Below are 22,884 nucleotides of genomic sequence, written 5' to 3'. Positions count from 1 at the left end.
CTCACAGTCTAGAAGGGGGAGACAAACAAAACTAAACATATTAATAAAATAAAATAAATAGAATAAATATGTACAAATAAAATAGAGTAGTAAATCAATCAATCAATCGTATTTATTGAGCGCTTACTGTGTGCAGAGCACTGGACTAAGCGCTTGGGAAGTCCAAGTTGGCAACATAGAGAGACGGTCCCTACCCAACAGTGGGCTCACAGTCTAGAAGGGGGAGACGGAGAACAAAACCAAGCTTACTAACAAAATAAAATAAATAGAATAGATATGCACAAGTAAAATAAATAGAGTAATAAATATGTACAAACATATATACAGGGGCTGTGGGGAGGGGAAGGAGGTAAGGCGGGGGGGAATGGGGAGGGGGAGGAGGGGGGAGAGGAAGGAGGGGGCTCAGTCTGGGAAGGCCTCCTGGAGGAGGTGAGCTCTCCGTAGGGCCTTGAAGGGAGGAAGAGAGCTAGTTTGGCGGATGTGCGGAGGGAGGGCATTCCAGGCCAGGGGGAGGACGTGGGCCGGGGAACCCGTTGCCCCAGAGCTGCCGCATTCCCCTCTCAGCTCCCCTCTGGGCTTGGAGAACTCAGCAGCTGGAGCTTGGGGGCTGAAGATTAAAGCAGCAGCGTGGCTTAGGGCAAAGAGGATGGACCCCGGGGGCAGAGTACCTGGGTTCTCTGCCAATTGCTTGCTGTGCGACCTTGGGTAAGTCGCTTCACTTCTCTGGGCCTCAGTTCTCTTGTTCTCCCTCCTACTTAGACTGTGAGCCCCAGGCGGGACAGGGACTGTGCCCAACCTGACTCCTATCTATCCCAGGGCTTAGTGCGTATTAAGTTCTTAGATACCATCTATATATAAAAAAAGGCTTCAAATGCCATACTGGACAGGGAACAGCCCAGCAAGGGGAAGAAGACTGGCACCTCACTGACTGGGGAGGAAAGGATGGGTGAAATGGTCACCAAATCCCTCCAGATAATAATAATAATGATGGCATTTGTTAAGCGCTTACTATGTGCAAAGCACTGTTCCAAGCGCTGGGGGGGATACAAGGTGATCAGGTTGTCCCGCATGGGGCTCACAGGCTTCATCCCCATTTTACAGATGAGGTAACTGAGGCTCCGAGAAGTTAAGTGACTTGCCCAAGGTCACACAGCAGACAAATGGTGGAGCTGGAGTTCGAACCCATGACCTCTGACTCCAAAGCCCGTGCTCTTTCCACTGAGCCACGATGCTTCTCTAATCGCAACAAGGGTACTCACTCTCATCTCTGTCCCTCATTGAAGTTCAAAGGAGGCAGATCCGAAGAATAATAATAGTGGTATTTGTTAAGCACTTACTATGTGCCCAACACTGAACTAAGTACTGGGGTAGATACAAGAGAATCGGGTCCCACATGGGGTTCCCAATCTAAGCAGGAGGGAGAATAGGGAATGCAGATGAGGGAACTGAAGCACAGAGAAAGGAGGTGACTTGCCCAAGGTCACACAGCACGTAAGTGGTGGAGCCAGGATTAGGACCCAGGACCTCTGATTCCCAGGCCTGGGCTCTTTCCACTAGGCCACGTTGCTTCCCCATCCTCAAACCAAACACTCCTTCTCACCTCGATGGGGGGCAGGAAGGAGGATCACTTGGCATTTGTTGGCACAGGAAGTTACAGAACTTGGTTCTGTAACTACATATTTATTACTCTATTTATTTATTTATTTATTTTACTTGTACATTTCTATCCTACTTATTTTATTTTGTTGGTATGTTTGGTTCTGTTCTCTGTCTCCCCCTTTTAGACTGTGAGCCCACTGTTGGGTAGGGACTGTCTCTATGTGATGCCAATTTGTACTTCCCAAGCGCTTAGTACAGTGCTCTGCACATAGTAAGCGCTCAATAAATACGATTGATTGATTGATTGATTACAGAAGCCAAAACCACAGGAAGCCCAAAGGCAAGGTTGGGCAGTGAGGCCACTAGCCACCCCACCGGGCGGACCGCTGTCTGACTCTGTCATGACATTCCTTACGTCTCACGAGGCCCAGCATCCAACACAGGCAGATTCAGGCTTCCGGCAGCGGGGCGGAGGCTCAGCCCAGCCTCCACTTACCTTCCGAAATCGCCAAGAAAAAGTGCCGCTTCAGCTCAAGAGCCAAGTGCCTGTCGCTGAAGCAGCTGAACCAAGTGTGGCGGAAAAGCTACCCCCGCCCCCCAAGGCCAGAGGAACTTCGTTCCTTCCCACAACCCTAAAACCCAAGTCACGTCAACCAGTTATATACATGTAGTTCCTTCTTTCCCTCAGCCCTTACGTCCTGATTAATTATACAATCGATGCTTCTCTCCTGTGCTCAGTCCAGGGTGTTGCACCCAGCGAGAGTGCTCAACAAATACCTTTTCTCTGACTAACGTTGTCCCTCCTGGGGACGTTAAGCAAGGGTGAGTGAGTCCAGAAGGCTACCGCATTTTTTTTTCAAACTGTTCACATTTATTATTGAGAACAATAAAAAAATCTTTTAAAGACTATCTGTATCTTATTACCAACCGTGAGGTAATATGTTTACAAAACATTTACAGAATTTGATATGCGAATAATGAAATCAGGGAGGAGGGTGGGTTGGGATACTGGGACCGTGGAGACCGGGGTGATGGTGGCGGGGGGGAGGAGAATGAAGCAAAACGGAATCGTCAAGGAGGAGGAGTGAGGCCGGCGGGAATTCTATCACATTTTTAAAAAAGAAACCAGGAGAGGAGAGAGGGTTCAGATTTTCAACAGGCATCTTTCAAAACTGCATAAACAAGTCGTGTTGCCCGCATCGATTCTCTTAAGGAGAGAACTGGATCTTGCTTTTCTCATGAAGAAACCCTAAAAGCATTTGTGTGGCAAATGTGCTTGGGGCTTTTCAAGATGTATCAGACTACTGGGGGAAGGAAGAAAACGAAAATACCGAAAACAAGTGCCACTTCTGAGCAAACTTTAAAAAAATACATCTTCAGGCTCGGGGAGGGGGAAAGTGGCTGAAATTCAAATTGTTCCTACAAACATCCCTGGGCAGATGAAGACTGTTGAGTGGAGCGTTTTCTCTGCCGTTGTCAGCAAAATCGCCATCTGAGAGAGGAAGAGAAAGGAAGAGAAAGAGGGGGAGAGAGAGATGGACAGAAAGGAACACACACAGGGAGAAAGCAGGAGAGCACAGGAAGAGAAAGAATGAGACAAGAGAAAGGGAGAGATGAGAGAAGAGAGGGAGAGAGGAGAAAGAGGGGGAGAGGGGAGAAAGAGAGAGAAAGAGAAAGGGACCATCTTCAGCCCCTTTTATCTGGGAAAACAGGATGTGCTCATCTGAAAGAGGCCCAAATGCCCCGGATGTGAACAACCCTATTGTGCTTCCTGGAAACAAGACTTTGTGGGGAGGGCGAGGTAGGGAGAGGTGGGAGTTCGTCCTTGACTGGAGACTTGGAGCTGGGCTCTAGAAGACTGGATATTCGACAACCAAAACCCCCAAAATGGTTTCAGTGAGCCCGCTTCCCCGGGGAAGAGAGCAACGTCCCACCGTCAGGGACCAGCATGCTCTGCTCCTCCGCCCAATTTCCCCCCTTACAGCTTCTACCTCTCCCAATCCCTCATAAATACCCTCTCTTTCCTCCCAAACCTCACTACAGTTCTCGGAGACCCAGGGCCAGAGATGTCTTTGTTTTGGAAATGATTCCTCCCATCTACCATGCCCCCGATTGGAGGCTTCAAACGTACGGGCACGATTTCTACACAATAAACATGCTCTGAACATCTTGATTTAAGCGAGTTCCTTCACGGCCGCTCCAGGTCGGGGCTGTGAGTCAGCTGCGGCTCCTGCCACAGGTGGTGAGGGCGAGATTTTAAAAACAAGCGCTACTGCCCTAGGTCATTAAAAACTTATTTTTTTTGTAAAGCCCCAAGCTGATCCCACCTCAATTTTCTCTTAGGAAGTCCCCCTGGGTGACCGGGACCAAAATCTTTGCTCTAAAACATCTCAATTTTTCTCCTGCTTCAGCCTGGCGATGTTCAAAACGGTTGGTCAAGCAAGCTCATGGAGGGCTGGGCCTGCTGGCAAGTAGCGGGGGCGGGGGGTCCCAGTCGTCCCCCACAACTGAGGCAGGCCAAGGGCCAACCGGGACATCTCGGGCCCCTGGCCGCCTGCACCATGTTTCCAAATCCTATCTCTTCCAGTGAACGAGAGAGCGAGGGAGGGAGCGAGGAGATGGAATGTGGAGGGTCAGATCCCTCTCATCTTTGCTCAGGCCTGAAATCGGAAACCCCGGGTGGTCGCTCGGGCGCCAGAGGCTCCGGGAGGGAGGGCGGGCCGGGAGGACTGTGTGTGTCAGCGGGGGCACGGAGGCAGGGGGTAGTGCTGCCCCTCCTTCTCCCCTGGAAAATTCCAGAACTGAAATTCCAGAACCCTCAGGAAGGAGAAGGGGAAAGGAGGGGTATTCCGTCCCTTGTCAGGAGACGGACGGCCCCCTGGGAGAGGAGCACGGCATGCTCCCCCAGGGACAAGAGAGGTCCACTCTCCAACCACGGGGATGGTCTCTGACCTGACCGTGTGACCCCCGTGGTCCCCCCTCCACCCCCACCATCCCTACTGAGGACAAGAGGACGGGGGGGGGGGGGCGGGGAGGGGGTTATCCCAGATTTCCTCGGGAGGCCGGTGGGACAGATCCCTCAGCCGGGGAACAACGTGAAGGTCAGCGGGGAGGGTCGCTGCGGGAGGCGAGCCAGCCGACTCCCGCTTGGGACGAGATGAAGGAACTGGGGCATCTCGGCAGGCTCCCTCAGGAATTCGGTCACTGAACGCACTCCCGAGGGGCTCGGGGAGGAATGGTGTGGAGGATGGGGCTTTTTTTTTGCATCCGTGTCAATCAGCAAAACACAAATTCCTGTTCTCTTTTCACCAGAGCCCTTGTGCTGGTTGGATTTTGTGCACACCGCTTACAAAACCTATGGCTACTCAGGTCAGGGGGGCGGGGGGGGGGGGGGCGGGTGAGGACCACCTGTCCTCAGAGTCAGGCCTCGGGACTGACCGCCCCATTTAAGCTCCGGCCGGCAGGCAGGCGGGGCTTAGCTAGAGGGCCTTATTCCGGGCCAGAGTCACTGCCAGTCCCGCTGCCGGGCTGGGGGGCGTCTCCGAGGAGGTCCCGCCGGGCACCTGGCGGCGGCACTACCTGGAAATCATGGAACTGGAGTGGGACTGGCTGGACGAAGTGGTGGCGGCGCTGAGCTGGGAGAAACCGCTGTGGCTTGATTCCAAGCTGGTCATGGAGCCCCTGGGGTGAGGCGGGGAGAAATGCAGAGGGGGAAGTCAGAGACCAGGCCTGGATGCTAGGCCGCGCGAGCCCACCGAAACGGGACAACCTCCCGCCCCCCAACACACCCGGAGGGAGCCCCGAGAGCAGGGCCGACGCCGGAGGGGGCGGGGGCGGCTTCGCACCTGAAGTCCTCGGAGCCGATGACCTCCGTGTAGTACATGACCTTGCACTTGTGGGAGGAGACCTGGAGAGAAGCCAGCACGTCGTCCACACGGGGCAGGTTGGTGGCGGCGCAGGCGGGCATGCTGTGGAACTTCCATTGCAGGATGTAGAAGCCGGGCCAGCGGGTGACGTGTGAGCCCTGTGGGGGGGTGGCCGGAGAGCCGCGGGTGTGAGGCGGGGGGCTGGGGAGGACCACCGGGAGCAGGCACTTGGTCCCCATCCATCCCTTTCCCTCTGGGTCGGGCAGGTCCACTGCTGGCCCGGCCTGGGGCCCCGCCGTTGCAGCTTAGGAGGGTGGGGGCCCTGAGGGCCACCCACGGGGCACAGGTGCCGTGGGCACACGCCAAAGACCATGCCTTTCTGCACACCAATTACAGGAGCTTGGCATTTGCTCCCGCGGGTTACAGTTTCCAGGCCGGGTACCCTCGTCCTCACTGAATGAGAACCGAGCCAAACTTTCGGCTACACTGGAAGCTCCTTGAGGGCAGGGATGGTGTCCACTAACTCTACTGGACTCTCTCAAGCGCTCAGGACAGTGCTCTGCACAGAGTGAACAGCATGAACTAGTGGGAAGACCCTGGGAATCAGAAGACCTGGGTTCTACACCCGGCTCTGCCACTCACCTGCTGTGTGACCCTGGGCGAGTCACAACTTCTCAGGGCCTCAGTTTTGTCATCTTTAAATGGGCATTCAATACCTGTTCTCGCTCTGACTCAGGCCATGAGACCCTTGTGAGGCAGGGACTACGCCCAACCTGACCATTTTGCACCTGTACAGTGCTTGGAACATAGTAAGCACTTAAATACCATAATTATTCCTTATTATTCTAGCGGATGCTCAGGCGATACCCCACACTGATGGGCCGACTGACTTCCGGCCTTGCCCGCTCCCAGAATGATATTAATAACGCTGGTACTTGTTAAGCACTTACCGCGTACCAAGCACTGTGCTAAGCCCCCCGCGCCCCCAGGACCACGCTGTGGCCAGTCGCCCGGGGCCGTCACCTGCACGCTCTCCCCTTCCTTGCAGATCAGAGGGGATTCGACCATGCTGTAGTCCCGCCCCAGCTGCCACACTTTGTCAATCAGCTGCACGTTGTTCCCGCCCGGCGACGTGATGCTGTGAGCTCCCAGGGAGTCCTTCTTCGGGGCCTGCGGGGACCTCTTGGAGTGGTAGATGTTAAAGACAATGTCCCCTTTGCACACGTCAAAATCCCAAGTGATGACGGAGGTGGCTTCCACGATCTGAATTAAGATCTGGGGAGAGTCCAAAGGCGCTCTACTGAGAGAGATTTCTCGGCACAGACCTCCGGGTCTTTCCAGGAGCTGGAAGGCCGGGCTGTGGCCAGGCTACCTGGAGAGGTGGGCCCTGGGTCTCCCTCCTGGTTAGGGGGGTGGCCGGGAGGCTGAGCTAGGCCTCGAGTGGAGTAGTAGAGTGGAAATAGCAGGAGAGGAAGTGGGGCTCCGGGCTGGCCTGGGTGTTGGGGTGGCAGGGGGCTGGGGGAGATAGAGGAGAATGGAGCTCTCCTCCTGCTCCCCTCCAGGGCCTGCTCCGCCAACCTACTGTTCCCAGCCTCACTAATCACTCCTTTGGCGCCTCACCCCACCCGCCCCACGCCCCTCCGGCCCCTTTGTTGGGTAGAAGGGGCCCAGCTGGAAGGCTCTTCCCAGCAGTTGGGGCCACGGCATCATCATCATCATCAATCGTATTTATTGAGCGCTTACTATGTGCAGAGCACTGTACTAAGCGCTTGGGAAGTACAAATTGGCAACATACAGAGACAGTCCCTACCCAACAGTGGGCTCACAGTCTAAAAGGGGGAGACAGAGAACAAAACTAAACATACTAACAAAATAAAATAAATAGAATAGATATGTACAAATAAAATAAATAAATAGAGTTAAAAAAATGTACAAACATATATACATATATACAGGTGCTGTGGGGAAGGGAAGGAGGTAAGATGGGGGGGATGGATGGATGCAGCTGCCTTGGCCATTCCAATGACGGTCTGGCCCTCCAAAGGTGAGAGCGGGGCCCGCCCGCCCACCCGCGGGACCAGCCACGCCTCAGACCATCCTTGCCTCCTCCTCCGGCAGCCGTACCTCGTGGGGTGCGCCTTTGAAAACGCTCGCGCACTGATAGATGGTCTCCGTCCAGAGCGTCAGGTCTTCGTTCTCCAATTCCTCCGCCGTCCGGTACAGAGACTTGGGCACCAGCCCGCCCTCGGGGACTTCACACTAGATCGACAAAGGAACCGGGGAAGAGGCAGGTACACGGGCTTTAGCGCTCCTCGGATCCCAGACGCATCAGCCCGAGCGACAGTGACAAACAAGTCAACTGGTAGCATTTGTTCAGTGCCGAGCAGTGCACTGAGTACAGTACAGAGTGGGAAATGCCAGCTGCTTAGCAGCAGACCTGCCCAAAATCCTCAGGCAGCCACTCCAACTGGAGCACTCGGCTGTGGGTGAGCGGGTGAATAACAATAATAATAATAATAATAATGGCATTTATTAAGCGCTTACTATGTGCAAGGCACTGTTCTAAGCGCTGGGGAGGTTACAAGGTGATCAGGTTGTCCCAAGGGGGCTCACAGTCTTAATCCCCATTTTGCAGATGAAGTAACTGAGGCCCAGAGAAGTGAAGTGACTTGCCCAAAGTCACACAGCTGACAAGTAGCGGAGCCGGGATTTGAACCCATGACCTCTGACTCCAAAGTCCGTGCTCTTTCCATTGAGGAAGGCAGTTCCCCTCTGCTCGGCCGGCACAAGAGAAACCTGGGCTCCCATGCTCAGTTCCCAAAGATGGCGCAGACAGCAATTCAGTATCGGCATTCTGGCTGACCTAAAGAGGTGGCTACAAAGATGTGGGCAGAACTCAGACCCCCAGCACCTGCTCCGTGCCCAAGCCAAGTGCTCGACCCTTCTGCTCAGAGGAAGAAGGTTGCTAGGTGCTCAGTGGACTGAAACTAGAACCACGGCCCTCAGGCCCTTGATTCCAGTTGGAGCAGAGAGACTCAACTCGCCTTCTCCGGTAGCACCCCAAATACCCGACTTGGTTCCAAGTCGGCAAAATCGACGGCGGAGGACTACCGCCCTGGGGAAGGGCACCTCTTTTGCTCCCAGGAAACCCAGAAGCCAGCCTGTTCTCCCTGCCTGTGACGGGGGCAAGTGGGAAAGGAGCCAGTCCAAGTGTTTGGAACACTTCCTCTCCAGCAGTCATGTGCCTTACGGAGCGGGCCACATCCCTCCCTGAGGGTCCCCTGCACTCTCCCAATTCTCAAACATTTCTTCGGGGATCTTCTCTTTAAGGACCCAAGACTCCTCTTCTGGCCCAAAAAACAAGGGTTTCCACAACACTTTAAGCCCCCAACACCTATCGTTCTTTATCCACCTACTCAAGACTGTAATGGATACAGTAGAGTCCCTAGAGCACAGCAGGCTGTCCCTCCTACTTAAAATGTGGGCCCCACGTGGGACGGGCACTCTGTCCAACCTGATTCACATGGATCGAACCCAGCATTTAGTACAGTACCCGGCGCATGGTAAGTGCTAAACAGCTACCTTAATTATTATTACTATTATTACTGACCGCCGCGGGGGTCGGCCTGGACCGGGTGCTTCGATGCCATTAATGGAAGTCGCAACTAACTGGAGGTGGGGAGGAGAGGGCGGGGGCTCCCCCTCCACCCCAGGCCTGTTGCCCCAGACTCCGGCCTCCCCGAGGCCTGCACGATTCTCTGGAAGCCCAAGAGCTCAAGTGGAAATGGAACCGAGCAAGTCGGAAGCCGCCGGTTAAACCGAGACTTCAGCAGGCAGCGAGACAGGATAAGAGGAGCTGCAGCAGAAGAGAGCCCGGCCCAGCCCGGGATGGGTCCAGGTGGGCAAGCGCCCAGGCGCCACGACCAGCGCAGACCCTCACCATGCACTCTCCGCTCAGGAAGTCCGGAATGATCTCTTTGTCAATGTAGTCCAGCAGGCCTCCGGGGCCCTGGTAGTCGTTGCCCGCGTAAATGAGGAACTTCTTCCTAGTGTTGTCATCGATGAAAGGACTGACCTGCGGGAGGATGGGGAGACAGTAGAGCCCTCGAGTCAATGGCCACCTCCCCGAACGCATGGCTGCCAAGGCCGTCGGGAGGATTCGGGTCTGCGTGATGCCGCCCGGCACAGCCCCCGGCCTGGCCAGACTAGGGGAAAGAAGAGGAGGAGGAAGGGGACGCTTCTCTTCCCCCACCGTTGGAATTCTTCCAAGATACCCCCACCCCAGCTCCCCGCCGCCGGCCCCGCTCCCTGCTGCATCCTCAGCAGCCATGAGCATGGGCCCAGGAGCCCGGCCAGGGTCGGGGACGCAGACCCACCAGGGTCCAGAGGACCGGAAACACTCTCGGGGCGCGGAGGATGAGAAGGCGGCCCAGGGTCTCGGGGTAGTTGGCCTCCACCACCTCGATGATCCTGAGCAGGGCCTTGACACCCGGGCGCCACAGGTGCCTCATGTTCAGCCCCTCCAGATCCACCAGGCAGGTCCACGAGCTGGCCGCGGGAAGGAGAGAGGCGTTAGCCGCCGAGGGGCAACGAGGCTGCCAAAGGGCCGCCGCCCTGTAGTTGACCGAAAATGCTCCTCTCCCTCGAGAGCCCAGCCGGCCACCCGCTCGGCCTCTGAGCCGTTTCTACACCACCACCCCTCTGAGCTTCAGATTTCCTCATGCCTATGATGGCAGCCCCTTCGTCCCTTTCCCTTTCGGGGCCTCAACTTCCCCAGGAGCAAGCAACTGGTCACCCAGAGTGTTATTTATAGACTCATCATCACACACCAAACTATGCTCAAAGACTGAGACAGACATGGATACATCAACACACATGAGCATAATCTGTCTACATGTTTTGTTGCCTGTCTCCCTCTTCTAGACTGTGAGCCCATTGTTGGGTAGGACCGTCTCTATATGTTGCCGACTTATACTTCCCAAGCACTTAGTACAGTGCTCGGCACACAGTAAGCGCTCAATAAATACGATTGAACGAATGAATGAATATTGTCTGACAAATCTGTCTACATGTTTTGTTTTGTTGTCTGTCTCCCCCTTCTAGACTGTGAGCCCATTGTTGGGTAGGGACCGTCTCTGTATGTTGCCAACTTATACTTCCCAAGCGCTTAGTACAGTGCTCTGCACACAGTAAGCGCTCAATAAATACGATTGAATGAATGAATACGCATAGGTACACACACACACACACACACACATACATACATACCTACATACATACATATATATTAAGTGGGGAACACATTCACCGGTCTAGAAGCCAGAGGCAGGGAAATCCCTCCCAGCTCTGATTCTCCCCCTCATTTAGGATGCTTTAACAGAGGCTCTCTCCGGCCTCCACCCAGCGCTTCACTGAAAAATTCAGAAGTTCCCATTTCAGAGGGGCCCCATACTGAGTGAGACTAGCTCCCCAAATCCCAGATTACCTGATAGGTCGGCCAAACACTTTAGTGTTCTCCTCGCACCGCCTCAGTCCTTCTTCATTTATAGAGAGCACCTGGGTACGGATAACAGAACAGTCACAGAGGGGCTGGTTTGAAACTTGGCTAGGATAGGGCGGAGGGTGGGAGGGGTGAGACCGGTCTGGAGGACTGGGTGGGCTGAGGGCTACGGTCGGCCGCCCTTCGGTGAAGAGCCAGCGGGCAGGTTAAGGTGACCCGAATCTTGGAGCCGAGGCCCCAGTGCTGAGACAAGGCAACCTCTGTCGCCGCTGAACCCGGGAATGTCGCGCATCTCATCCGTTTCTTCCCAGGGCTCACGCGACCTGACTCATTCAAGGGCTTCCGGGAGGGCGCCGGGCAAACGGTTCTCGGTCTCGGTCGAGACCGCCGGGGTCGGACATCGCAGGGTTGGGGCTCAAGCAGACGAGGCAGGAGGGTCGGGGGGTAAAGTCCACCCCCGCCCGGCAGGCCTTGGATGGTTGAGAGCTGCCGCCCTCAGCGGCTGAGCTACGGCCCCAGAAGCAGGCCTTGGAAGTGCTACAAGCCATCCACGGCCCCGCCGACGTCTGCTCCGCCCGCCTAGCTCAAGCCCGGTCAAGTAAAGCAAAGGTGCCTAGCGTCAGGTATGCCCTGAGCCGCCTCCAGCCAAACACACAGTTTTCTTCTGAAAAACCATCCCCCAAAAGCCACCCTTCTGGGACCCAGGAACCCTCCCCACACGTCCTAGATCTAGACTGTTTTCAGCCACACGAACAGGCCCGGGTCATGCCACACTGCCAACGGGAACAAGAACAGTTTCTTTGCCCACCCAAGGAGAGCGGGCACCCAGCCGGCCGGAAGACGTGGGCCGGGGACGATTCGGGGTGGGAGAGGAAGAGGAGGAGGGAACACTTCATATTCATAGAGCGAGTGGGGGAGGATCCCCGGAGGAACATGATTTTTGTTTGTGTTTTCAGTCGGGGGAGGAAGACGGGTGCTGGAGAACTGGGAGTCCCGGCCAAGAGGCTGGATCAAAGGCTTGGGAGAGAAAGACCCGCAGGATCTTTTCTTTCCACCAGCCTGCCTTTGGCCCGGCCCAATCCGCCCCCCAAGGAAGGCCGCCCCACCACCCCTTGGGAGCCGAGGACCCAGGCGGCTTTAATGGAAAAAAAACCTTCCCGGGGATCGGATGGATCCGGCCTTGCCTCGGAGGGCCAAGTGGAGAGACGAAATTGGTTCGACGTCCGGGCACTTACGTATCTCAGCAGGGCTTCCTCTCCGAGAGCTCGAACTAAGCCTTTGGTGTCCATCTGCCCCAGCCTGAGCACGTACAGGGGGCGGCCGTCTAAATGGAGGACGAAACGTCGGCTGTTAGTGCTCTCCTGGGGGTGGGGTGGGGGGGGTCCGATGCAACCCAAAGTCAGAGTGAGGCCCGGGCCCTCTGGTCCTCACAGGCCCTGATGAAGACCGGCCAATGGGCCAAAGGCACTTGCGGAATCCTACAGGGTGCACGGCCGCCGCAACGGGCCCTAAGGGAAGTGCGACTGAGGCAAGGCATGCAACCCCTGCCCTCCAGGAGCTTCCGCTCTAACGGGATCCGAACCTTTGTCCGGGTGGTCTCCCCACCCCCACACTCCCATCCCCAGCCCGGCTTTCGGAATAGCAGCTCTTCCCTGGTTCCCTCGGCTCCTGAATAATAATAACAATAATATTTGTTAAGCGCTATGTGCCAAGCACTGTTCTAAGCACTGGGGTAGATACAAGGTAATCGGGTTGTCCCACGTGAGGCTCACAGTCTTAATCCCCATTTAACAGATGAGGTAACTGTGGCACAGAGAAGTAAAGTGACTTGCCCAAAGTCACACGGCTGATAAGTGGCGGAGCCGGGATTAGAACCCATGACCTCTGACTCCCAAGCTGTGCTCTTCCCACTAAGCCATGCTGCTTCTCCGTTGACCATCTGCAAGTAACCGCAAACGGAACGTGATGTCCCCGCTTGTCCTCTAGACTGTAAACACGTTGTGGGCAGGGAATCTATCTGTTATATTATTCTACTGCAAACACCCGGAGAACTGCTTGGAAGGCAGAGAATCTCAGGCCGGGGAGAGACGGTCGCGAAGCGGGTCCGAGCCCCGGCTCCTCACCTTTGTCGTGATGGTGCCAGCCTCCTGCATAGTAGTCCTGGAGGACCTGGGGTGGGTTCCAGGTGTCCAGGAGGTAGTCCACCTGGTGCTGCTTCCGCCACGTGAGAGACTGGCACAGGAACTCCCTGGCTTTGTCGATGTTGAAGTCCCGGGCCCGTAGGAACCGCAGGATGTGCTCGTCCTTTGGGATCTGCCCGGAGAGGGGAGCATTTCGGACTCGGTGCCGGGAGCGGGCGGGGAGGAGGAGAGGTGACAGGCTCCCCCATCCATGGTCAAGAGTGACGAGTCGGCGGTGAGTGATCCCTGGGAATAGGGAGCTCACCACTGGGCCCCCTGGGAGGGGGGGCAACCACACACACTGGTGGATCGCATCCGAAAAGCGGCTGGGCTCTGCCACTCCCCAGGGTCGTCGGGGGGAGGGTTTCCAATCCCTGCTGAAGCGGAGAAGGGGCCCGCTCCAGACCCCGGGGCCGCCCCTCCGCTCCCCCAGCCCAACCCCTCGGCTCTTTCGCTCGCTCCAGGGGGGCCAAGAGAGTAACTCTGCCTCACCCGAGGTGAAATACCAGGAAAGAGGCCCGAGAGAGTTCCCGCATTAAAATGCATCCCCCAAATCCCGGGACATAGACCCCGGATTGCTTCATTTCCACAGAGTTGACCGACGGATTGCTGGCCCTCAGAAAGGGGGCGGGTGTGGTAATGGTCCTAAGAGCTGGTCCGGCTGTGTTGTTTGGCAGGTGGGGCCCGGGCCACGGACCCTCTTACTAGTTTCAGGTACGTGTGGAACGGGACCCATCCAACAGGCGGGCTCCTCCCAGAGAGGGGGCTTCCCCACCACGCCCCGGGACACGAGGAGCCGATCCGTTACAGGGGAGGGAGGGGCCCCTCGAGGAAGCAACAGCCCTGGACGACGGGGAGAGAGGCGGCTTCCTGGGGCAGAAGGCCAGGGGCGGCAGCGAGCTCACCTCGGGCCCCGCCGGCCCATCAGGTGGGAGAGAACCACGTTCCCGGGTTGACCGTCCCCTTACCTTGCCCTTGTGGGTCTCCTGAAGCCACTGTCGGAGCCGGATGAGACAGCTTTCCTGCAGGGGTGTCAGGTCCCCCAGGTATCTCTTGATGTAATCCGCATCCAATTTATCTGAGGCCAAAGGCAAATGACAAGCTGCTGACTTCCAACAGCCCCACGGGCGGGGAAGAACCCAAGCGTCCTCTCCATCAGGTGGTGGAGGTTCTCGCCCCTCCAGCCTCCCACTGAAGGCACCTGACCGGAAAGCAGCCGGGAAAAGCTCGGTCAGGCCGGATGCTTTTCTCCGATTTCCGCCGTGGCGGCGACCCTCACCCCGGTGGTTGAACGGGTACCAACCAGAGTTTCTACAAGCGTGGGTGGAGAGGTCTTTGAGTCTCATGGGCTATGAAACTGCAAAACAAGATACCCATAAGAAGAGGAAACAGTTTGGAGGCTGGGCCAAGGCCACGAGCCAGGGCACTTTCTCATTAGAAGAAAAAAAAATGGAGGCACAAATCCCCCATCCTCACATTGGCCAATGGGAGAAACCAGAAGTAACAAGTGGCCAAATTCTAGCGATGGCACAGAGGGAAATTCCCACCGAAGAAGAGGAAGTGATAATTATCATTACTGCATCACTGCTATCATTATTTCAGGCCCTTCCTGTGGGCCGAAGCACTGGGGAAGATGCGGGCTGGGACCTGTAATCTTTCCTCCCCTTGGGAAGGAAGCCGAACGAGTTAGGGAAGCCGTCGCCGATCAATGGGCTGGAGCGGCTTTGGGAGACTCCCCGGCTCTAGCAGGGATGCTGCAGCCGGTGCCCTAGCCAGGCGAGGACGGGTTGGGGCGATGCCGTGGCGTCGGCTGGGGTCCAGGAGTATAGTCTGACGCCCGGGCCGGCTTGCAGGGCCAAGTTTGACAAAAGGGCCTTGAAGCAGAAGGGCCAACTTTCTGCTTTGAGGGTCAGGGAATGAGAGGGTGGAGGCGCGGGAAGCTGCCTGAGATTCTCTGAGATTTCAGAGAGCTCATAGGTCAAAGAAACCTCCACTTAGGGTCTTTTCGGCCAAGATGGAAAACTCTCAGATCTTGTCCGAGACCTGAGAGAGGCCAGTCCGGAATCAAGCCCGGATGGCCGCGGCTGGGGGTGGCCGAGGTCTGGAAGACGTACCATCTGGCGTTCCCGCCGCAGGCTCAGTGGGACTGTTGGAGCTGCTGAGCATCTCACTTGTCGGCCCTTCCTTCAGGGGCGGGTCCGGGATGCTCATGGCGGGAGACACGGGCCGCGGCATGCACGACATGCTCTTCTCAGAGGAACCGGTCAGAGGGGCGGGGGTCCAGCGGGGAATAAACGTTATGCCTTCTTCCTCCATCTGGCGCAGGTAGTATTCAATGATTTCTTTTCCCTTCAAAACAAAGCCACGTTTCAAAGCCAGGGAAGACACAGCAAAGAAGGCCCCTTGCCAGGCGGGGAGGATGATTATGAGGTGATGTATAAAATGAAACCAGATGCAGAATGGAGGACTGAGGGAGGTGAAATAATCAACACACGTCCAAGGTCTTATTCTGCCCTCTCCCTCCCAAAAGTCCAAAGACAAGACTGTACTCTCCCAAGCACTTAGTACAGTGCTCTGACATAGAAAGCGCTCAACAAACACCTCTGACTCAAAGGATCTGCACATCAATACGTGCCAATACTGGGCTGGGCCCCCAGAGTGAGAGCCTTGGCCCTGCCCTCATGTGCCAAAAATATGCCCTAGCAGAGAGGTTCTCGTAGGCCCTCTCCCAGGGAGCCTGTGGTCGTCGGGCAAACCAAACGGGAGTTGGGCCCCGACGGACATTCAGGGCTACCGGAGACTCTTTCCAGTTAGTCCCCTCCTCAGTTGCCGGCGGCCCACTTTGGCCGTCTCTTCAGAGAGCCTCGAGGGCCCCAACTCACTTTTTTAATGTTGCTGGTGTACTGTTTCATGGCAATCTTTTCCACGGTGCTTTCAAAGCCGAAGAAAGATTTGATGTCTAAACTCGCAGACTGTTCAAAGCAGGTCCAGTCTTCGTTGTCTGGATGAACCTGCGAGGGGGAAGGAGAGTGTGGGGCTGAATTGCCTTTGGTCTGGAGAAAGTCAGGGGAAGGGGGAGGAGGAGGATGGGGAGGAGGAGGAGGAGGAAAAGGAGAAGGAGGAAGTGGTTGCTTTCCTCAGCACTATTAAATGTACCTACTTATATGTGCATTTATCGGTGCCTGCAATTATCTATTTCACCACTTCACCCTGATAAGTTTCTATTCTATTTCATCCTGCTCAATAACCTCGTTTCTCCTCCTGCTGCCACTACTTGTTAAGCATTTTTTCCACTGTATGACTGTCTCCCCAATTAGACTGCAGATTCCTTGAGGGCAGGGAATGTGTCTTGCCAAGTCCCAGCCCCGGGTGACTCACCGTGTAACAACAGTGCTCGTTAATAATGACTCGGTTGGAGAAGGTTTCGTTGTATGCTTCTATGTGCAAAGTTCGCTCCCGGCGATTCAAGGAGTTTTTCTGGACAAAGTAAACGTAATCGACTCCCGCAATCTAAGACAGACCGGAGACTTCGGGTCAGAACAAGTGCCGATGGCTACGGAAGCCAGACGGGCAGAGGGCAAGGTGGGGGGAAGGAAGGGAGAAGAAAGGGGGGAGGGAAGGGGGAAGAAAAGGAGGAAAGAAGGGGAAAGAAGGAGAGAAGGAGGGGGGAAGAAAGGGGGAAGAAGGAGGGAAACAGGGGGGAAGAAAGGGGGGAAGGACGGGCAAAAAGAAGCAGGGCAGGAGGGAGTCAAGGGCCCTGTTAGCTCACCTTCTTGAGCAGTCTGGGGGCATCAATGTCCAGTTTACAGCGCCTCTCGATGACATGGATGGCCCCGTCGTCACTCTTAACTTCATTCACAGTGTCACTGTCCACGAACATGGGGATCAGAGGGCACGTGGGGAACCTCCTCTCGTAGGCCTGCACAGCGGACAGGGAGAGAGCAGGGTTAAGCCGTTGCCGTTGGGTGGACGAGGGAGGAAAAGCCTCCTGGAGGCAGGCACAAGCCTCTAACTCACAGCTCACACCCCACAGATTCATTCACTCGATCACTCCGTCACATTTGTTACGCGTGGACTAGGTGTTCCAAGCACTGTATTCACCACTGGGGGAGACAATCAGGTCAGACATGGTCCCTGTCCCACGTTGGGCTCCAAATCGAAGGGGAAGGGAGAGCAGGGATTCAGTGCCCATTTTCCAACTGAGGAAACTGAGGCCCAGAGGAGTGAAGTGACTTGCCCGAAGTCTCATAGCTGACAGGTGGCAGAGGAGGATGAGAAGTCAGGTCCTCGGACTCCCGGGCCCAGACTCTTCCCCCGGGGCCATCGATCTGGGGACTTTTCAGCGGAGGAGCCGCTCGGGCGCTTTGCAGCAGTGGGGCCCCTTTGGCACACACACCCTCACCAGCCTCGTCCGACTCGGGGCCCCGCCTCTGCGGGCTGAGCTTCCGCCTAGACGGACGCACTGTGGGCTGGAAACCACTGAACCCCACCCCCGCAGGCGCGGCCCTGAAGCTGGTCAGGGCTGGAAGGGTTGATGGGATTCCCTGCTGCAGGAGAGCACCGTGGGCCAAACCTGGCCTTCCCAGCAAGTCCTGAGGCAGGAGGAGAACGGATGGGGGTCAAACCCCCACTCCCTGCAGAGTGCTTCCCAAAGAATGGATGCTCACGGGGGAGGTTCGATTCAATTTTTGAAAAATCACCAAACACACCCATTCGCAATCCGGCACTGGGAGCCTCAGCCATGCCCAGTTCCTGCACCGAGCCCAGCTGTGCTGCCTGAAGCTCTCAGCTGTGGACCCCCGTAACGCAGCCCCGACCCACCCCTTGCGCCAGGTAGCTGACCAGGCCGCCGGCCCAGTTACCTCCAGGAGGGTGAGCCTACTTTAAGACAGTGGGAAGAAGGAGCCTTCTTCGGACAGCGCGGTCAGAGGAGGTTTTGTTAAAAAAGTCAGGACAATCAACACCTGAGGGAGGGACCACTTCATGGTCTTGGAGCAGGGCTCTCGGTTGAACTTCAGTGTGGAAAGTTCCTGTTGTGGAGAAAAAGGCCCGACGCCACAAACTGCTTATGCCCCACGTCAAAAAGCAACTCCCAGAGGACCAAAGTGACTGAGGAGAAGGAGGAGGAGGAGGAGGAGGGAGGCACTTTCTACAGATAATTAGAGCGTCGGCAGTGACAGAAGAGAACACATCTGTTCCATCTGAACTGTTTTTGGTAGGAAAACAGTCTACTGATATTTGACTGTACTGAATTTATTAAAAAATAAAGGTTCTAGGGTGTTTTACTAAGGCTGAACCGGGCCACAAAAACAGCCCAGAAAAATCGCTGGCAGTCCCCAATCAATCAATCAATCAATCGTATTTATTGAGCGCTTACTGTGTGCAGAGCACTGTACTAAGCGCTTGGGAAGTACAAGTTGGCAACCTAGAGAGACAGTCCCTATCCAACAGTGGGCTCACAGTCTAAAAGGGGGAGAGGTAAAAGGGGGAGTTTTGGGGGACCCAGGGTAAGGGTCCCCCAAAACTCCAGAGAGGAACTTCTATGGGGACGATCAAACTTCCAGGACGTCTGGACCGCCGCCCCAGCCTTCCAGCCCCAGCCCTTATTTCTGAGCTATTGGCAGGAGCTCAAGGAGATGATTACTTCATCACCTCCAGCATTGGTTTCACGGGATGAATTGAGAGGGACTGGGTGGAATGCAGGCTTCCGGAAAGATTGGAAATGCTCAAGCGGGCATCGTTTGGAACCGAGAAAACGGAAGCGGCAGGGAGAGTGGAGTTGTTCCAATCTCTCGCCTGCACTCCACTGATTCTACATTCAACGTGTCAGAAGGCTCAAGAGCACACACAGAATTCCAGACAACTGGGGTGGGTAGCTGAAACAAAGGCTAAACTCCTCACACTTCCACCCACTTCCGCCCACCCAACCGCTTTCGAGAAAGACTTCGCGCTCTGGAAGCCGGACAGGCATTCTTTTCGGTTCCTAACCAGCCTCTGGAAGGCGGGCACGCCTGGCAGATTAATAGCAGGCACCGTTCCGTGAAGAGGAAAAAACGACAGCGTCGGAGAGCAAGGATTCATTTGGCTGAGAGGAGCCCCGTCAGAGGCCGTGTGGCTGAGGGGAGAGAGCCCAGAGTCAGGATACCAGGGTTCGAATTCCGGCTCCGCCACTTGCCCGCCATTCGACCGGTGACAAGCCACTTCACTTCTCTGGGCTTTAGTTTCCACGTGTGTTAGATGGGACTAAGACAGCTGTTCGCCCTCAATACATGGTATTTATCGAGCGCTTAGTGGGTACGGAGCTGGTAGACCTGTTCCCCGCCCACGAGCTCACGGTCTAGATTGACTGATTGATGAAGCCAGCCCAGACCCTCACACTGAAGCAGCTGGCAGAGACCCACCCATCCATCAATCAACAGTACCTCTTGAGCGCTTGCCTCCTGCGTGCAGAGTGTTGTCCCCAGAGCTTGGGAGAGCATGAGATAATTGAAAGACATGACCCCCGCCCTCAAGGAGTTCACCGTCTAGCAAGGAGATAGACCCACAGTAGTTTACAGGTGGGAGGGAGAGCTTGAGAAGAGGATAAGTGCTCTCTGAGATGCACATTCAAGGGCAGGCCACACTCCAAGGTGAAGCCCCAAAGGATGTGACGAGGCGTAACGACCACCTAAGAAGATGATGATGATGATGACGGCATTTATTAAGCGCTTACTATGTGCAAAGCACTGTTCTAAGCGCTGGGGAGGTTACAAGGTGATGAGGTTGTCCCACGGGGGGCTCACAGTCTTAATCCCCATTTTACAGATGAGGGAACTGAGGCCCAGAGAAGTGAAGTGACTTGCCCAAAGTCACACAGCTGACAAGTGGTGGAGCCGGGATTTGAACCCATGACCTCTGACTCCAAAGCCCGGGCTCTTCCCACTGAGCCACGCTGCTTCTAGATGAAAGAAGATGAAAGAAGCGTGGCCTAGTGGCTACACCTCGGGTCTGGGAGTCAAAAGGACTTGGGGTCTAATCCCCGCACCCTCACTTGTCTGCTGTGTGACCTCGGGCAAGTCGCTTCACTTCTCTGAGCCTCAGTTCCCTCACCTGCAAAATGGGGATTAAGATATTGTGAGCCCCATGTGCGACGTGGACTGTGTCCGGCCTGATTAGCTTTCATCTTCCCCTGTGCCTGGCACATAGTAGACCCTTAACAAATACCACTTAAAGAAAGAAAAATGAAAGTGGGCCCTTCCAGGCCCAAAGACGACCACCCAAGGGAGACCGGAGGCATGCCCAGTCCCCTGTCCCCTACTCCATTCTGGAGAGAGACGTGCCAGAGGATGCCGGGAGGAAGGCAGTGGTCCTATTGTTTCTGACGAGCCTAAGGATTGTACTGAACAGCTGAGGGGTGGGGGCTCTGACTCCTAAGGGGGATAACGTGAGGCAGCGCAGGCAGGATCGGCTGCTGCCCATGGAGGCGGGATGCCACAACGCCGGATTGGGCCCCACGCTTCCGAGGTGCCGATAGCATCGCGCCGGACATCGGGTGTCAGCTGACCTGGGCATCCTGGGGGCCTGATGGACTGCATTCCACCATAACTACATAACACTGCCTCTCCTATCCCCCCTCCTTTCCGGCCCCCGACCACAGGACTGAAGGATGCAGCCGAGGGAAGGTTGGACAGTTCCCTTCTACAGAGTTTTGAAGGAGGTCTCATTTCGGGCTCCAGAAACTGACCTAGTTTTAGCCGGAGAATAGCAGATGCTCAGGGAAAAAACAAAAAAACCGTCCCACATACGTTTGTCCGAACCCACTCTCCTCTGAAGGAAGACTCTCTACAGCCCCAAATAAACTCCATTTTAGGAAAAAAAAAAAAAAAACCTCCAAAACCTTAAAGAAATGGATGCGGCATTAACTGGGTTTGGATGATCCATCGCTTTCATTACAGAACATGTGCACGTTGAGACATCTTGGGAACAGCAGGCGTTCTGCATTAAACGCTACCATGCTTTAAATAAATTGATAAGGGTTTGGGGAGATTTTGCTGCACAGCAGGAGGGCTTCAGGATGTTCTGGAGGAACTGGGAGAGGGAAAAGAGGTGGGGAGATGGGGCTTTCTGACCATCTGCATGCAACGCAACCCGGGTTCAGGAGAAACAGTCCAGGCGAGAGCACGGAACTGCCTGGTTCTCTCAGAATACAACTCCAGGAGGGCTTGACCGGGCTCCTTTACGAAGACCACATTATTTTTCAAGGTCCGCCCCCCGCGCCGCCCCCTCCCACTCTCTCAAACTTCTCTCCCGTTTCCTTTAGACTCAGAACCGATTCAAGAGTCCCAAGGGTGGCCGGAACAGGAGACATATGACTCAGGCAAGCAGCGGTTAATCGACTCGAACGAGAGAGCTTCTCAGAGGACGCTAAAGGCCCTCAGTGGGAAAACCGAAGCGGGCCCCTAGCTCAGCGAGATGGAGCAAGGCTTTTCGGCTCCGGGAGCTCCTCGTACACATTTCGAAGGACTCTTCGTAGTCGGAAGGGCGGGTGTTACCCGTGCCGCTGAATGTCAGGCACCGATGTGTGGGGAGATCCAAGTATTTTGGCCACCCTCGCCCACCACAAAACAGAACTCTACAACCTTTTGGCACGGGGGATGGATTACCCGCGAGTGCCCCTTAGGTGGCCAGAGCCCGACATCGCTCTCCCCCCAGCCTCCCTCGCTCCATTCTAGTCCGAGCAACGGGGCAATGGGCTGCCTCTCAGGCAGCTTTCTGTGACCAACAGCCCCCTAAAACACTACTTCAGGCTCACCATCTAGCTCTCTTGAGGATAATTGGTATCTTTGAGGGCCCCCGTCCCCTCCCTTTCAGCACCTCGGGGTGGGGGCCGGGGGGGGGGGGGGTCTCCCGCTTCACCTGCCTGAGGCTGCTGGTAGGTCCCTCTGTGGGGTTACCAGGCCCTAAGCAGGAGGAGAAGAATAACAACATACAGTTTGGGGCCTAGGTTGTGATGGAGAGGGGTGGCGTTTTCAGAGTGAGAGCACCGGGTTTAGGAATCACTAGAGAGTCAACTAGAGTGGCCAGGGAAGGCCAAGAGCCCCGAGTCGGCAGCCGGCCAACCCCGGGCCATCCGTTCAACGTGTGCGCCCTAAGGCGATGAAAGCGAGGCTGCGGACCAGCACTGAACTCTTGGATTCTGCTTGCCCAGAACCTCGCTGGCCCTGCCTCCTGGCCGGAGCGACCTCCAAAGGACGACTCGAGCTCTTTGTGGCTCGTTTCCCCAGGCGGGTTCACCGCAAGCCCTCCTTAGCTCTGTTTCTGGGCTTCACATTTCACCCACACACACACCCACACACCCAGCCCTTAGACAACGAGGCATTTTGCCCAGCTGAAACAACCAAGCAATACCAGCCCCTCAGTGTACGCAGCAAGGGCTGCCTCTGGGTTGGGCTGCAAACTTCAGCCCGGGTGATGCAAAGGAACGGGTCGTTTCTCTCGAGGGCGTGGGCTTGAAGTGGCCATTGGCTAAATGCCCTTTCTCACTGGTCAAGAGCCACTGGAGGAGAGCAAAGTGGACAATGCCAAGTAGCCTGAACTCTGCTCGATGGCGCATTTCAATTCCCTATTTGAAGAGTTTGTGGAGGAGGAGGAAGAGGTGGTGGCGGCAAGGCGCCCGGGGGGAGGGAGAGAGTCACACGGAGTGGTTAGTTAGAGCTTACCCACGGGTTCAAGCTCTGAGCAAGGACAGCTCCGTGCTCTT

At 55.8% G+C, this 22,884-nt stretch overlaps 1 protein-coding gene across 1 annotated transcript in view; it reads right to left on the bottom strand.

Annotated features, from left to right (window-relative positions):
* Positions 1–4,990: 4,990 nt before the first annotated feature.
* The window catches only part of SEC14L1 (SEC14 like lipid binding 1), a 33,877-nt gene continuing 15,983 nt past the window's right edge, over positions 4,991–22,884 (bottom strand). The window contains exons 4-17 of the mRNA XM_038741995.1: positions 16,915–17,064; positions 16,524–16,655; positions 16,028–16,156; positions 15,260–15,494; positions 14,114–14,223; positions 13,089–13,278; positions 12,201–12,289; positions 10,951–11,021; positions 9,842–10,013; positions 9,406–9,540; positions 7,590–7,724; positions 6,489–6,740; positions 5,445–5,623; positions 4,991–5,280 (exon numbers count right to left, since the gene is read on the bottom strand). Of these exons, the coding sequence (XP_038597923.1) occupies positions 5,175–5,280; positions 5,445–5,623; positions 6,489–6,740; positions 7,590–7,724; positions 9,406–9,540; positions 9,842–10,013; positions 10,951–11,021; positions 12,201–12,289; positions 13,089–13,278; positions 14,114–14,223; positions 15,260–15,494; positions 16,028–16,156; positions 16,524–16,655; positions 16,915–17,064 (2,085 nt within the window). The 3' untranslated portion in view covers positions 4,991–5,174. The remainder of the gene's footprint in view (positions 5,281–5,444; positions 5,624–6,488; positions 6,741–7,589; positions 7,725–9,405; positions 9,541–9,841; positions 10,014–10,950; positions 11,022–12,200; positions 12,290–13,088; positions 13,279–14,113; positions 14,224–15,259; positions 15,495–16,027; positions 16,157–16,523; positions 16,656–16,914; positions 17,065–22,884) is intronic.

The sequence above is a fragment of the Tachyglossus aculeatus genome, unplaced genomic scaffold (genome assembly GCF_015852505.1).
Source record: "Tachyglossus aculeatus isolate mTacAcu1 unplaced genomic scaffold, mTacAcu1.pri SUPER_34, whole genome shotgun sequence".
Taxonomy (NCBI): domain Eukaryota; kingdom Metazoa; phylum Chordata; class Mammalia; order Monotremata; family Tachyglossidae; genus Tachyglossus; species Tachyglossus aculeatus.
This window is presented reverse-complemented; position numbering and strand designations above follow the sequence as displayed.